This window comes from Rattus norvegicus, chromosome 17, assembly GCF_036323735.1.
Source record: "Rattus norvegicus strain BN/NHsdMcwi chromosome 17, GRCr8, whole genome shotgun sequence".
Classification (NCBI taxonomy): domain Eukaryota; kingdom Metazoa; phylum Chordata; class Mammalia; order Rodentia; family Muridae; genus Rattus; species Rattus norvegicus.
In genome coordinates, this window is record NC_086035.1 from 68,629,014 (window position 1) to 68,644,057 (window position 15,044).

The 15,044-nt window shown below is 45.9% G+C and overlaps 1 protein-coding gene and 1 long non-coding RNA gene across 4 annotated transcripts in view; one reads left to right on the forward strand and one right to left on the reverse strand.

Annotated features, from left to right (window-relative positions):
• Positions 1 to 655: 655 nt before the first annotated feature.
• On the reverse strand, positions 656 to 10,350 carry LOC134482869 (uncharacterized). Its single transcript, XR_010059494.1, has 2 exons — positions 10,239 to 10,350; positions 656 to 1,010 (listed from the first exon to the last, which is right to left on the reverse strand). It is a non-coding gene; the product is annotated as an uncharacterized LOC134482869 (long non-coding RNA).
• Positions 10,351 to 10,735: 385 nt separating this feature from the next.
• Positions 10,736 to 15,044, forward strand: part of Pfkp (phosphofructokinase, platelet) — a 64,307-nt gene continuing 59,998 nt past the window's right edge. For 2 of the 3 annotated variants that reach the window (XM_063276718.1, XM_039096037.2), the window contains exon 1: positions 10,736 to 10,985. In XM_063276718.1, coding sequence (XP_063132788.1) covers positions 10,874 to 10,985 — 112 coding nt within the window. In that variant the 5' untranslated portion in view covers positions 10,736 to 10,873. The remainder of the gene's footprint in view (positions 10,986 to 15,044) is intronic. The other variant, NM_206847.2, reaches the window with a different exon arrangement.

The window sequence follows — 15,044 nt, forward strand, 5'->3', positions numbered from 1 at the left end:
TAGAGACAGCCCACTCAGTAAGAGGGCAACTGAAACGAATACACTGCTCTCAGACGAGAGCTATAATTTGGTTATTTGTCGGCATACGGTTATCACCGCTGGCCACTCTGATTCGGACAATCAAGAAAGGGACTAAGGGACTCATTTCTGGGAGAGGCTAATTCTCCTTTTCCCGAGGAGGGAAATGAGCTAAGGATGCAGTTCGGCTGGTAGAGTGCTTATCTGGCATGCCCGAAGCCCTGCTTTCAGTCCCCACCAGGACAGAAGTCAGTTGTGGTGGCGAATGTCTATAACCCCAGCCTTTGGGAGGTGGAGACAGAAGGACTCACTGTTCAAGGTTAGTCTCTGTTGCCCAAGACTCTTTGTCTCAAACAAGCATTCCTCATCTCCCGTAGCTGCAAGGTTGCTTAATCTTCTATCTCACTTAACAAGATGGTGTTGGTGGGGGGTTGGGGATTTAGCTCAGTGGTAGAGCGCTTGCCTAGCAAGGGCAAGGCCCTGGGTTCGGTCCCCAGCTCCGAAAAAAAAAAAAGAACAAAAAAAAAAAAAAAAAAAAAAAAAAAAAAAAAAAAAAGATGGTGTTGGTGATGATGGTGATAATGATGACCTTGATGGTGGTGAAGAACTACATGGAAAAAAAAAGCAAAACCCAAACTTTATAGAAGAAAATGCTCTGAATTTTTAATTTTTGGTGATAAAAGCAGGTACAGGTTCCACCAGGTTTCGGTTAGTTAAAAAAACAAAACAAAACAAAACGAAAACAAAAAACAAGCAAACAAACAACAACAACAAAACTAACACAAGATAATATTGGAGACACAGGGAATTCTGATGTTCTTGCATGTGACTCAATGTGAAGCTCGCACCAGGACTTGGGGAACCTTTCATTTCTGTTGTGTGGTGGCTAAACACCCAGCCATTTGTGAGTCCTTCATGCCAGCTGTGTGAAGTGCTATGAGCTTACCAGAGTCGAGAAGGAGCCCCGGCCTTAAGCAGCAGCTTCAGTAGGGCTGAAAGTGATGACATCTGAGTTAGACACAGACAGCATGTTGTTCAAGCCTTTGGTTGAAAAAGAGAAGAGAAGAGAAGAGAAGAGGAGAGGAGAGGAGAGGAGAGGAGAGGAGAGGAGAGGAGAGGAGAGGAGAGGAGAGGAGAGGAGAGGAGAGGAGAAGAGAAAGAAGAGAAGAGGAGTCTCATTTGAGAATATAGCTCGGGGCTGGAGAGATGGCTCAGCGGTTAAGAGCACCCGACTGCTCTTCCAGAGGTCATGAGTTCAATTCCCAGCAACCACATGGTGGCTCACAACCATCTGTAAAGAGATCCGATGCCCTCTTCTGGTGTATCTGAAGACAGCTATAGTGTACTTATATATAATAAATAAATAAATCTTAAAAAAAAAAAAAAAAAGAGAATATAGCTCAAGGTGGTTTCTGTGTGTTCCAGGAGTTGGCCCTACAGTGCAGGCAAGAGTGATTGCTTGCCATTCTTTCTCCAGACATGTCAGAAGTGCATGGAAGTGGACAAGGATGGCTCTCTGTGGTAGCCTTCTGTGAGCAAGTCTAAATGGCAATAGGTCTCTTGTGCGGTGTCTGCCCTCTGTGGAATTGTGCAGGATTGATGGGTTTATTGAGATCTGGAACCAACCATACGGGCAGAAGAGACAACAGGTGCTGAGGACCTCACACGACAGGGCTGGGAGAAATTGAGCGGCAACAGTCAAACACTCTGTGTTGTGTTTTGTTTTGAGATGGGACCTCTTGTAGCCCAGGCTAGCCTTGAATTTATGTAGCTAATGATGACCCTGAGCTTCTGACCTTCCTGCCTCCATCTTCTAGGCCTTCTACGTGTCACGTCATGACGCAGGTGTACGTGCTGCTCCTAGCTTTCGTCAATGCTGGAGGCCAATCCCAGAACTTCCTGCATGGGAGCCAAGCCCTCTGTTCGGAGAAAACTACATCTACGGCTCTCTACCGTCCTAAGGCTCGCCTCTTAGCAATTAAGCTGTCAAGCTGCAGTCACTCAGGGAGTGTTCACATCCTGAAAGCTCTGGGAAAAAAAAAAAGCCTGCTTAGGAAGCCCACTGAGAGATGAAATACAGAAGGCCGAGCTACTGGCCCCGAGTGTTTCCTAAGTGGATTTTCTTCCAGAAAATCTCTGAAAAGTGGGGAATTAGAGTCAGGAATGTAGAGTAGTAAAAATAGAATTATCAAATAAGTGTTTCATTTGTGTGTGTGTGTGTGTGTGTGTGTGTGTGTGTGTGTGTGTGTGTGTGTCTGTGAGAGAGGAGGGGAGAAAGATTGAAGAGGAGGGTATTAAGAATGCATAGGGCCATGCTGAAAAGCTGAGTAAAAGAGTAGGAGTGAGTAGTTTGTTTTCAAACTTTTTCATGTTTAGTCATTCAGAAAGTCAACTGATATCCTGTCAGGGAGACGGTCCAGAGAAGTAAAGAGGTGGATTTTAGGAGCGTTGAGTGAAGCTATATAGAAGGAAGAAGAATTAACTTCAAAATATTTCTATTATTAGAAACACAAAAATAGTATGGGAACTTGACTGGGAAGCAAAATCAAGGAATGCTGTGTATTTGCTTAATCTGCCCATCTTCCTATATTTTCTATATTTTCCCTCTTTTCCCACTGCTTCTCTGGGCTACAGTATGCAAATTTTCCCTGATATGCAAATAAGCCCAGAAACTTTCCCATCAGCTCTGAGTGGAACTCGCAGGAAGCCAGTATATAATGCCATCTGCAGTGCCCATCCATGGCCAGGTCAGAGGGGATGATTCATCTCCCAAATGACCAGATCAGCCAGGCCATTTCCTCGTGACCTTAGACTATGAGAGAGAAGTAGTTCCCAGAAAGGTTGTAGGTTTTATGATAGGTAGACAGGCGGAGGAGAAATCAGAACGATCTCAGAATAGGTTAAGAGAGGGAAGTGATTTGCATTTGATACATTGTAGCAGCAGCTCAGCTGTGAGGGTAAGGAGCTCTGAATTAATAGTGCTCATTGGGGATGGAAAGCTTGAGGGGCAGGACATGTGTGTATGGGGGATGGGGCCCTGTTTTCTTAACCTGTTGGACAGCTTGTTTTGTCTTTGCAACAAATTCTCACCATCACTTGGTTCATAGTCCTCCAGCTCTGATCCTACAAGGGCATCCTGGCCACTCACAGAGAACTGAGATGTCCTCCCCTGACATGGGACCTAAGGCTGGGCCTTTGCTCTGTCCAGTCTTAATTTCTCCTTTCTTATCTACCAGCCTCTGCACCATCAGTGGGCAAGTGAATAGGGTCTTTGAGGTGAAGGGTCTATGGCTTCTCGAAGAATCTCTGAAAGCTCAGATTCAAACATGCTAAAAACTCCAACTGGACCCAGGTACACTGGTACGAGGAGTGTGACTCCAGGTATACATTCCTGCAGATTGAAAAGGACTTTTGTTGTAGCTTCTGCTTCAAATATCTCTATTAATTTGCCAAGAGCAACGCTAGTTCTATTAGTGAACAAAGAAACTTTTACTAAGATGTATTTAGTACTGAAACTGAAAAGAATGAAAGAGAGGTTTCAGTTTCTGTTTTGAATGCCAATTCTCATAATACATGAGTTCATTAAATTGTATAGACTTTGATTCTCGTCAATTCGGGGGCTTGATGTTTTTATTTATTAGCAACTTTTTAATAGTAGTGGTTATAAATAAAACACAATGGCTACTTTCTAGAAGAGTCTGAGAAGGGAGAGGATCAGACAAAACAAACTCTGTATGAAAATGTCATCAGGGAACAAGTTATTTTGCAAGCTAATTTAAAACATAGAAATTTAATTGACAAATCAAGATGAGTTTTGTGATGTCCTGGTCCAGGTCTGTAAAATTGAATAAAGTGATTTGCATATCCGTCCTCTTCCTTGAGTACTGCTCTGCAGTGAGAACAGTTAACAGTTCTCTCGAGATTTGCATAAGACATTAGTGGCTTAACTGCCTTGTTGTTAATGTGGTGAAATAGCAACCCATTTTCAGAGGGTTCTATCAATCAGGGCAGGGAGGGTCGTCTGTCAGAGCAGCTTCAGGATGCAGAGAACTAGGCCAGAACCTGGGTTGGTTTTTATCTTTCAAGGCTTCCCCTAAGGGTCTGCTTTTGCCATCAAGCTCCATATCCTAAAAGCTCTGAAGGCTTCAAAATAGAGCCAAAGACTGGGGGCTGGATGCTCAAAACAGGAGCGTGTGGGGATACTTCAGATCCCACTGTGACGAGGATCACTGAGTTCTGCAGGCAATGGATATGCCTCTGAAATGGCATTCCTGTCCTTTCAATCAATCTCTGAAATCTTCAATCCAGACTTCTCCAGTCTCCTCCAGCCCCCAACACTATCATTATTCCACGGTCTATTCCTATTAGTCTATACTGTGAGTGTTTTGTTGTTGTTTTGTTTTTTTTTAGTTTCTTTGTATACATAAGATCATGCAATGTTTTCTCTTGTACTTACTGTCTTGTTTCACTTAGCAGTCTAACAATGCTGCTATGATTGACAGAATTTTCTTCATTGTTAGGGCTGACTAGCATTCCACTGAGCGTGTGTGTGTGTGTGTGTGTGTGTGTGTGTGTGTGTGTGTGTCTGCTATAATGGCATTTTCTCCATCCACTCATCTACTGAAGGACACCTCGGCTGCCCTTTGTTTTGGCTTTTATGACTGTTCCTTCCATGAACAAGAAGGAAAAATGTGTCTTTTACATACTGATCTCATTTCTTTCTGCCGTGAGCCAGTAATGAGATTTCTGGCTCACATGGGACTTCTGTTTTATTATTTGGGGAACCTCCAGACTGTTTTCCATAATGACTGTACTAATTTCCTTTTCCATCCACATTGTACAACAGTTCCCTGTAAAAAAGAAGTTAAGAGAGCTCGTAGCTACAAGCTTATGCTTGTAAGCAACAATGCCCCAGGTCTGTGTTTGCACATAAAAAGGCACACTCATTTGCAGGGTTTCACAGCTGAGGGGAGGACACATTTGATCTCACTGCCACACTGTCAAAAAAAATTACCTTTCTCTTTTTTTAAGTGTTTATTGCACAAAATAAATTTCATCGTGACACTCTCAAGCATACACATAATGAATGTATGAATTTATGAATGTATTTTCTTGAAATTTGTGTGTGTGTGTGTGTGTGTGGGTGTGTGTGTGGGTGGGTGTGTGGGTGGGTGCGCGCACACACCCACACACACACACGTGCCCTCTCCTCTCATATCAAGGTCAGAGCACAACTTCCAGTATTCCACCTTGTTAAAGCAGGGTATCTCTTGTTTCTACTGGTATGCTGTGTACTCCAGGTTAGCTGACCCTCAAGCTTTAAGTGTCTTCTCCTGACTTTGTCTCTTCTTCATGAATACTAGAATTACAGATACATGCCGCATCGCTTTTTATTTGGGGCCTGGGGATCAAATGTAGCTTGTCAAGTTCGCACAGAGAGCACTTCCATCCACGAACCCTCCTCCCCAGCTGGCTCATTCTCATCTAAACCGGTCTCCTGGAGGCTGAGCTGGCCTCACACTCCTAGGTAGCTGAGGATGACTTCTGATCCTCCTGCCTCCACCTCCTGAGTGTTGGGATACAGGGAGTCAGACACCAGAATCTTGTTTTCACATAGGGGATGGAATCCAGGGCTCAATGCATGCTAGACAGGTGCTCTACCGTCCAAACTACATCCCCAGCCTCATGTAATACTCACCTTCTCCTGTCCCACCCCTCCTACCTGCTATTGGTCCTTTCCTTATTCCCAAATACCTTCCCCTCTGTTTTCAAGTCTCAAGTTAATGAAAGTTTGAGAAATGATCCCTTTTGCTACCAGGGGAACAGATAGAACTCTCACAGAGTCTGCAGAACTAATGTGATGCCTCGCTTTCCCTTCACTCCCATGTCTGGATGGTGTTTCAGTGGCTCTGTATCTAACGCTCGTGAAACACCCTGACACACAGAAAGCTTAAACACTAAGTGAAAAAATACGGGATCTGGAAGGGAATGGGATGGGAAGGCGTGGGCTGAAGGAGACACTTTCTAGACTAGCACATGGTTGTCTTTCTTCCTAAATGTCTCCAAATCTGAAGGAAGAGGACAAGGACACGAGGAGGAGGGAAGGCATGATGCCAGGGAGGGGGCCTGTGTGGCTTCAGCTACAGAGGAGTCCCAAGTCCACCAGATGGTGGAAGAGGAGGAACCAGGCTAGACAGGGTGGAGGCAAAGTCTGATTCCTAGGAACTCTTGTCCACTGGTGGTGGGGGCAGCACCGGGAGCTCTCCTTAGCAACGAGGGCCTTTTGAAATGCTTGTGCTGTTTACCCGTGTTTGGTGTATCTCATTGGGAGTGCACAGGGTAACTCAAATAAGAGGAAGGAAGGATGGACAGTGGAGAGGGGCAGCTTGGCGGACCCTGCCTTTCTTGTCTTCATTCTGTCTTACATCGATTTTTTTTTTTTTAACCAGAAGGGATTGCCAAGAAAGAGGATATGGTATCATAAAAATAGGACTGGAGGATTCCAAGAATGGGAAACACTATAAAAGGACAGAAGAAAAGGAAAAAACAAAACAAAACAAAACAAAAAAAACCCCATACAAAGAAAGAAGGAAAGCCAGAAGTACCCCTAAATGTGTGGACTATCTCTAATAACACATAAAGACCCTCTGCAATGTGGTTGTCTGAGGCCCAAATAGAGCAAAATATTTTGAAAATGTGTGTCTGTGCCAGGCATATGCCATGACAACTGTAGCATTTATAGGTGGGGAATTATCTCTCCTTCCTTCTGTGAGAGATGGGTGTGCTCATTCATTCATTCATTCATTCATTCAACATGTACTCATGGACTGTCTGGGCCATGCAGGGTCGTCCTGGGCAGCAGCCATGAATAACAGAGTTCTTTCTGTTCATGGTATCTGGAGTCCAGTGAAGAGATTGATCCTGTCAAAATCCAAAGTAAACAGAAGCAATGAACAGGAGGTGGACATGACTTGCTAACTGGTCCTTTGGAGGAAACAGAGAGGCAGCCTGATAGAAGCCACAGTTTCCAAAAGGCTATCCTGGAAGACCTCATAATGAAGTTGACCTTGATTAAGACCCCAAGGCAAGGAGGCAGATACCAGGAGACAGCTTTGGAGACAGGAATGAGCAGGTGCAGAGGCTGAGAATCTGTTGTCTGAATGGAGCTCAGGAAAGAGCAACGGCTGATGTTGTTAGACAAGAATAACCAAGCCAGCCAAGGGGGCAGTGGATGAGGACATTGGATGTATTCCAAGTGGGAGAGAAAACTTTTACTCTGAGTGAACAGGTGTCACTGGATCAGGGACAAGGCCCTGAATTTATATTTTAAAAAAATCTTGCCTATGTATGTGTACATGTGTTCATATATGTGTATGTTCATTTGTGTGAAGGCTATCTCTGTTGTGTCATTCCCTGGGTTGTTCTCTGGTTTAAAACTCACCCAATTGGCTAGACTGGCTGATCCTGGGTCCATTTTAGTCCCCCAGAGCTGGTATTACAAGCTTGTGCCACTATGCCCAGCCTTTTTACATGGGTGCTGGGGATAGAACTCAAGTCCTCATGTTTGCCAAGCAAACACTTTACTGAGCTCTCACTTTAATCCCTACATTACATTTTAATATACATGTTGATATCTGTATTGAAGATACACAGGAGGAAGGTGGAGGAAGGGCAGAGTACAGGGACCAGAAAGGAAGCTGATGCTTGGACTGGGGCAGTAATGGTTCTACAGCCCCAAGAGCAAGATGATGAGCATCCCAGAACACTCCAGAAGAATGTCCCTATGAGGTCGGATGTCAGGACTTTCCAGTTATCTGCCCCACCTCCCCAAGGCTTTGACCTGTATATCAGGAATAACGGAGGCACCAGGAGGGAGAGGAGGAAGACTAAAGAAGAATTTGTGCACAGTGTATAAAACCTTGAGCTTAGCTCCTGCCTGACTGTGGGAGATGTTCTTCTAGCTTTGTCTGGCCTCAGTGGGAGATGAAGCACCTTGCTCTGCAGAGATTTGGATGTGGCAGGGTGGGAGGGGGGTTCCCCAGGGGAGCCTCCACCCTTTCAGAGAAGGGATGGGGTGGGAAGGATTGTGGGAGGGAGTGGCCACAGAGGGGGGCAGCAGGCAGGATGTAAAGTGAATAGATGAATTTAAAAAAAAGGGGGGGGGGTTGGGGATTTAGCTCAGTGGTAGAGCGCTTGTCTAGCAATCACAAGGCCCTGGGTTCGGTCCCCAGCTCCGGAAAAAAACAAAAAACAAACAAACAAAAAAATCCCCACTTATTAACAGGGGTTAGGGATTTAGCTCAGTGGTAGAGCGCTTGCCTAGGAAGCGCAAGGCCCTGGGTTCGGTCCCCAGCTCCGAAAAAAAAAAAAAAAAGAACCAAAAAAAAAAAAAAAAAAAGAGTTGAGCTTAGACATGGTCCCTGCAGGTATGAGGAGCCAATACCCCAAACATGTGGAGAGGACTATAGCACCCAAAGGAAGCTGTCTCCTAAGGTCCTGCCTGCAGTCATGGGCAGCCCAGCTGGTCCTGCGTGCCTCAAGATAAGGAAGGCTTCCTCCTGTTATTATTGATTTTTATTTTTTAATTAATTAATTAATTAATTTCGTCTATCTAACCTTCCAAGTGAAGTATTTTCCATTTCAGCATCTCGGAATTTAGGATGTATCTGTGGTTATTATCAACCTGCTGGCTGGGGAGTTCCTACACCACCCAGGGAGATCTAGATCATGGTTAAGTGCCAGGTTAGCGGGGTTGGGGATTTAGCTCAGTGGTAGAGCGCTTGCCTAGGAAGCGCAAGGCCCTGGGTTCGGTCCCCAGCTCCGAAAAAACAAAAAAACAAAACAAAACAAAAAAAAAAAGTGCCAGGTTAGCACTAGCTGTTTACTTGGGATAAACCTAGAACAGTTCTTCTCAAACTGTGTTTTGTTTTGTTTTGTTTTTTTCTTTTCTTTTAATAATCCTAACTATAGCAGCCTTTAAAAAAAAATCCCAGTCTGTATTCTGTCATACTTTATCTGGCACATCCTATTAGAACTGTTAGCATATAAACGACACCTTCCAAGTTGCAGATTTGTAACAGTGAGTGACCAGTGCTCAGGCTCTGAAGTTAAAAAGTATCAATTATTTCAGAACAGAAAGGACATTTGGCTCAGAGGAAGTTCACAATCCGTCTTCCTTTTTAGAGTGTTGCTTGCCTCAGAAAGGCATGATTTAAGATTCCCTGAGCTTCACCCTGGGTTTTGAGCTACAGAAACCTCTGTGGGCAGTGGTGCTTTGAATCGGACACCCCTACTTCCAGTAGATAGATGATGTGCACTGCTTTTGGAAGAACAAGGGCATCTCAAGCCAATTTCAAGATACCCAGTGATGTTCTTCTCTTCCCTTTTATGATGCTCAGGAAAAATCCATTACCAAGCCATTAGGTCAGACGTTCTCCAATTTAGTGCTGGACATTAAAATGTAGAGAACCTGTTAAAATATGTAGTTCCTGGCTGTTTTCCCAAAAGTTGGGAGGTGGTAGGGAGGGCCCTGAAGACAGCCAACTTCTGTTGATCATGGGAATTGAGGCACTGCTCACCTGATTCAAGAAGGCAGAGAGCAGACATAATCCATCCTTATCTACAGCAGGTTTTTTTGTTTTGTTTTTTTTTGTTTTTTTGTTTTTTTTAACTCTATGTTTGAAGCTTAAAGAATAAATTGGAAGATACAGTCTGTGTGGCTCCCTCTTTTTTTCCTCCGGTTGTCCTAATAGTAATAATTACATTCCGTGTATTGTCTTTTACTTAGTTTGATATTTTGTCTCCCATTTTTCTATGTATTCAACATGTATCATTTGCACAGGAAGGAGGCTCCTTCAGCGCTGCCGCCCCGCCCGGCTCCTTCTGTGAGCCATCTAGTTTGGTGGCTTTTGAGGTCTTATTCACAGGGTGACTGCTGCTTTTAGAAGGGATCTCCGTGCTTTTAGAGATTAAGCTCCAAGACAGCACAGAGACCCTCAGGAGGTGTATCTCCAAAATAACCAAAAATCAACCCCAGATTGGATACTTTTCTTTGGTAGTTTCTAGTAGAACCTGAGGGGTCCCTGACAAGCCTATTTTGTTGCACCATCTCCCATTTCTTTTGGATTATCTAGTACTCAGGCCTGCTTGCTGAGGGTGTGTCTAAGAATTCTACACCGAATCCCTTCTCCACAGTCAGTGACACAACTTGATCTACTCACATCTTTCTTGATTTCAGAGTGGAGGTGAAACCTGGAGGATTCTGTGGCTCCCGGACATAGAACAAAAATGCTGAAGCGCCCTACTGTTTTGACTGCCAGGCCAGGAAAGAACACTGCCGGAAGTGAGGCGCGTGCTTCTGCTACTGCACAGACCTCTGGGCTCCCTCAACCGCCACCCTAACAGCTAGAGCAGGTGGGGGTGATGGGCGCCCCACGAGCCTCTGCGCTCACGTGGTGGGCTGGCAGGCTCTGCTCCCACTTGCGGAATCATCCCCGCAGCTGAGCTGCCGTCCACTTATGGGCTCTCTACCAGGCGATGATTCCTCCATCCCCCACTTGAGATGGCACCTCACACCCGACTCCACCTCTCAGGGTCTACAGCGACGCATCCCTAACACTACGCGGTTGCACACTAACCTGATCACCCCCTCCTGTTGTGTGCCAGAATCCTAGACACGACAGACCCCGCCCTTGCATGAGTCCCGCCTATCGCCACAGCCCATTGGCGCTCGGGCGAGGCGTGGGCGGCTCCTGCGGGTGTAGGCGGGGCAGCGGTTCCAAGGCTGGCGCGCGTGGGACAAGGCTTCAGTGCTTGCTGAGTACGGTAGCGTTCGGCATCTCACGACCTCCTTAAGATGAGTGACCAGGACTCTTCGACGTCCAGCACCTCCTTTCCGAAGTACCTGGAGCACCTCTCTGGGGATGGCAAAGCCATCGGTGTCCTGACCAGCGGCGGGGATGCCCAAGGTGCGCCGGTCCCCGGTCCCCGGGCGGGAGGCGAGGGATTCAGTGGAGGATAACCCGGGTGGGAAGAGAAGGGAGAGCTGAGGAAAAACGTTGAGTGAGGTGGATCTGGGACAAAGTATGCGGAAAGGGCTTGGTGAAAATGACCTGTGAGAGCCGAGGAGAACCGGTGGCTCAAGAGTAGGAAAAGCCCTAAGCTAGGAACAGCTAGGGTGTTTGAGGAGCGACCATAGAGCCCCATTGCGTGGTGAGGTGCAAAGGATAAAGGATATCCTTTATAGGATCCTTCATTCTCACGATGAACCAGTTTTCCATCCCCAAATTTATTAATTGAGCTAGCCAATGGGGTCCTCTAGTGTCTGGGTCATATGATAGAGTCTGGCGTTTTTTCCTGGAATTAAGGACAGGGCGACGATAAGGATGCCACAGCTCCCGCCCCACCCTAATCCCTGGGACTCGTAGGAAAAACAACGGGGTCCCCACAGCGCCTCCTGTCCAGTCCTGCCTCCCACGCGGTGCTGGCAGCATTCTCTGCTGCTGCATTGCGGGATGCGCAGCTGTGGGGGGCGGGGGGACGCAGGGGATCCTCCGGGTGTGGCATTGGCTACCAGGCAGCGTCTCGTGTTTTCACTAGGGAGATCCTTTAAAAGATTTTCTCCCGTCGCCTTCCTGTGGTGACAAAACTGAAAACTAAAATGGGTCACTAGGCCCTCCGGGCCAGGTTCCCCGGGACGGGAAAGACCAGGAAGCAGGGACTCCAGGACGTCATCAGCCCTCACTTGAGTACCAGCTCCAGGCTTCCCTTTTCTCCCAATGACCGGATTGATTTCAGAGCTGAAAGAACTCAAATTCTGGACGCTTGGATTTGATAAACTAAGAGAATACTTAAAATATAAGAGCAATGGGGTGACTATACCATTTCCCAGCCAGGGTACACGTGGGGGCGCTGGGGTTCTCGAACAGTGAGGGCTTTCCTAGTTCGTGCTAATTTCTTGATGGGGACAGTCACTAGAAGCGAGACCTACATTTTCAAGACTTGAGCTTGCGCCAGTTGCAGACAATTCTGTCAGCCAGGTTTTGCTTTTGATTTCAGTTCTTTCCATTGCTCTAGATGACTCCAAATGCCATGTTTCATTTTCCCCTCGTTCTAAGCCAGCACTAGAGGGGAGGCTTAGGGTTGGCGCCCGGTGTCCTTGCCTTCCGCCCACCACACGGATGACCTTCCCTTCGACCTTGAGCGGGGCGGAGCTGGCGCCAGTGCGGCAGGTTGGGGAGCTGCTTAGGGCACCGCCCCACCCCGCGTGGGAGCCTACGTGATGCCCGGCCCGTCGCCTCCCGTGTGCTCCAGGTCTAGGTCTTCCACACCGGCTCACTCACGTTAGTGTAGCCTCCGAGGCTCAGGGCAACTGGCTCACAAACACCGGAAGCTGGGTCTGCCCAGTGAGGGGTCCCCAGTGTTCTCCCTCCCATTATCTTAAAGGAGCCAATGGCAACATTAGTCACCATAGGCCACTAGTCCCGCCTTCCTCCCCAGAAAGCCGGGTTGGAGTAATACTAGGATTTTCGTAAGGAGATTCTGTATAAATGTTTCCTCAGGTAGGGCTGATTTCCCAGAAACAGAGCATGCTGTGATACACCGGAGGCTGGAAAATAGCATGCTTACACAGAACCCTGCTAAGGCAAGATAAGAAGACACTCCCACTATAGGTAGACGCTTATGGCAACTGGGGCTGCAAGCTTAAGCAATAAAGGTTTTATTTCAGAATTAACATCCTGGGTCAGTTAGCCAACCAATATTGACGGTTTGTCATTTTCAAATCCCTGTCCAAAAACGTTCCTGAAATATCTAGCCCGTGGGCAACTCTGCGAGATTCTAGGGGATTTGAGAGAAACTCCGTTTTGTTTTGTTTTGTTTTGATTCCTTTTCTTCTTATCTTGGATTTTTGAGAACTGGGGGGAATCTGGATTTTAAATCCATTTGGCGTCTACTGTGGCAAAGGAGTCTCTGAGAACAAAAATTACATTTGAACATCGCTGGGATAGTAGTGTACCAGATCCATGAAAGAAGGGTGCTCTCAGCTTAACAGGTGATATTGTCTACTATCCCTCGTTACAACTGAGCTCTGGTAGAGCACGCTCACAACTGGCTCAAGCCTGGACTTTCTACGAACTTGAGTAAATAGTCATGTTTTATCGTGGTACTATACTGGGCCTGCATTTCTTTTTTATCCTGGAAAATTCTCCCTCGAGACATATGCGCAGAGCACCTAGACTGAACAGTGTTATTCCTGGGGTGAAAGATGTCCATTGCCCCCTCATGCTTTCCCCCATTTCCTCTTGACTGCATCAGTACCTGAATTTTCCTGAGAAAGGAGTTTGCTCATAGCCAGAGGTGTGGGTGCAGCAAATTCAAATCTGACACGGACAGGATGATAGTATAATATTATACTGAAATGACCATGGCTAGTGCAGTACGTATTCTAGACATCTTATACGCCAAAGCCTTATAGTTCTCATCTCTGTGCCTAATTATGTGACCCCAGGATACATCCGGAGTTCTTCATTTAACAGGTAAGGAGAGAGATTGACAGAGATAAGTGACTTAGGAAGGCCATGAGGTTCATACCTCGAGGTAGCAGGACTTAAATGATACTTTATGAAATCTCACCCCCAAATTCTCTTTTAACTGAAGTGTGTGGGTCTCTCTCTATAAAACCGCACTTTGTTAGCACAGCAGATAAATGCCCTTCTCTTTCTTTGAAGTAATAGCAACAGTGAGGTAACTAAAACCATGTAACCTAATACCCAATATGAAAGCAACAGGAGACTTCCATGTTCCAAAGAAATGTATATTGTTCCATTATAAAATAAAACTGAAAATTCACCAATAATCTGGCATTGCTAGATAGGCAAGTTTATTATAACTAAGTACCCATCTGCAGGCAGTACTAAGTCCTGTACAAAAATAATTACCGCTTTTGGATACACTGTGGCATGTTTCTGAGATGGCTTAGTGGGGAGATTGTGTTTGCTGATAAGCGCAATGAGTTCAGTCTCTGAGTTCCACATGGTGGAAGGGGAAACTGACTTCTGCAAACCATGGCATGTTCATAGCCCCTCCCTACACACAAATAAATCAATAATTAATGTGATAACTTAAAAAACTACATTGTGGCCTCACCAGGTCTGGTGTATGGTGGCATTCAGTTTAGTCAGAATCCATGGGTGGGCTCAGCTGTCTTCCGGAGACACCAACATTAATGTAAAACACCTACTTAGATTCTACATCAATCTCTCTGGGCTCTGTGGACATTAAAGACTATTAAAGACATTAAAGACCATTTGTTGTAGGGTAGGCTGAAGTAGTCTGGGTGCCGATTTATCCCCACCTGGTGCATGAGTCAGTGAAGTTTAAGATGAACTGTTTTCTGAAGTTCCCAAGAAGTGAGTGTCAGGGGCAGACCTTGTGGCTGTAGTCTGGATCCAGTTACAATGTGCTGTTGACTGGGGTACAGATACAATGTGCTATTGACTGTAGAGTCCTCAGTGCAGCTGTCTGCTGGTATGGCAGACAGCAGGCATTGTGATATTTGTTGACTGTCTCCCACCTGGAATCACCAATGAGAAGCCACAGGGAGAATACTTGTACCGCCTTCAGGTGAATAAAGCCCTCACCAATCAGAATTACTCCTTCGGCCTTTAAGTAGTTAGGTACCAACCACTAGCAATACTAAAGACCTTTAAAAGTGCAGTTAGAAGCAGGAGATGCCTATAGACTTGACCCAGGTGCCCAGTTGGTTCCTCTATTTTGCACATTCACTCTGCCTTTTGTATGTGTAGGTTTCTCATTTGCTAATGATGACAGGCATTGGTTGAGTATATATTTCTAAATGTAGCATGTACTAAAATACCGACCCCGTTTTGCTATCATTTCCCCCTGATGAATACAGCATATAACCGTGTGCTTGCCATTTGCAGTGTGCTAGCTGTGGTGAATAATTCAGAGATGCTTCAAGGCACATGGGAAGATGTGCAAGGTTGCATAAACACTTTTGTCATTTT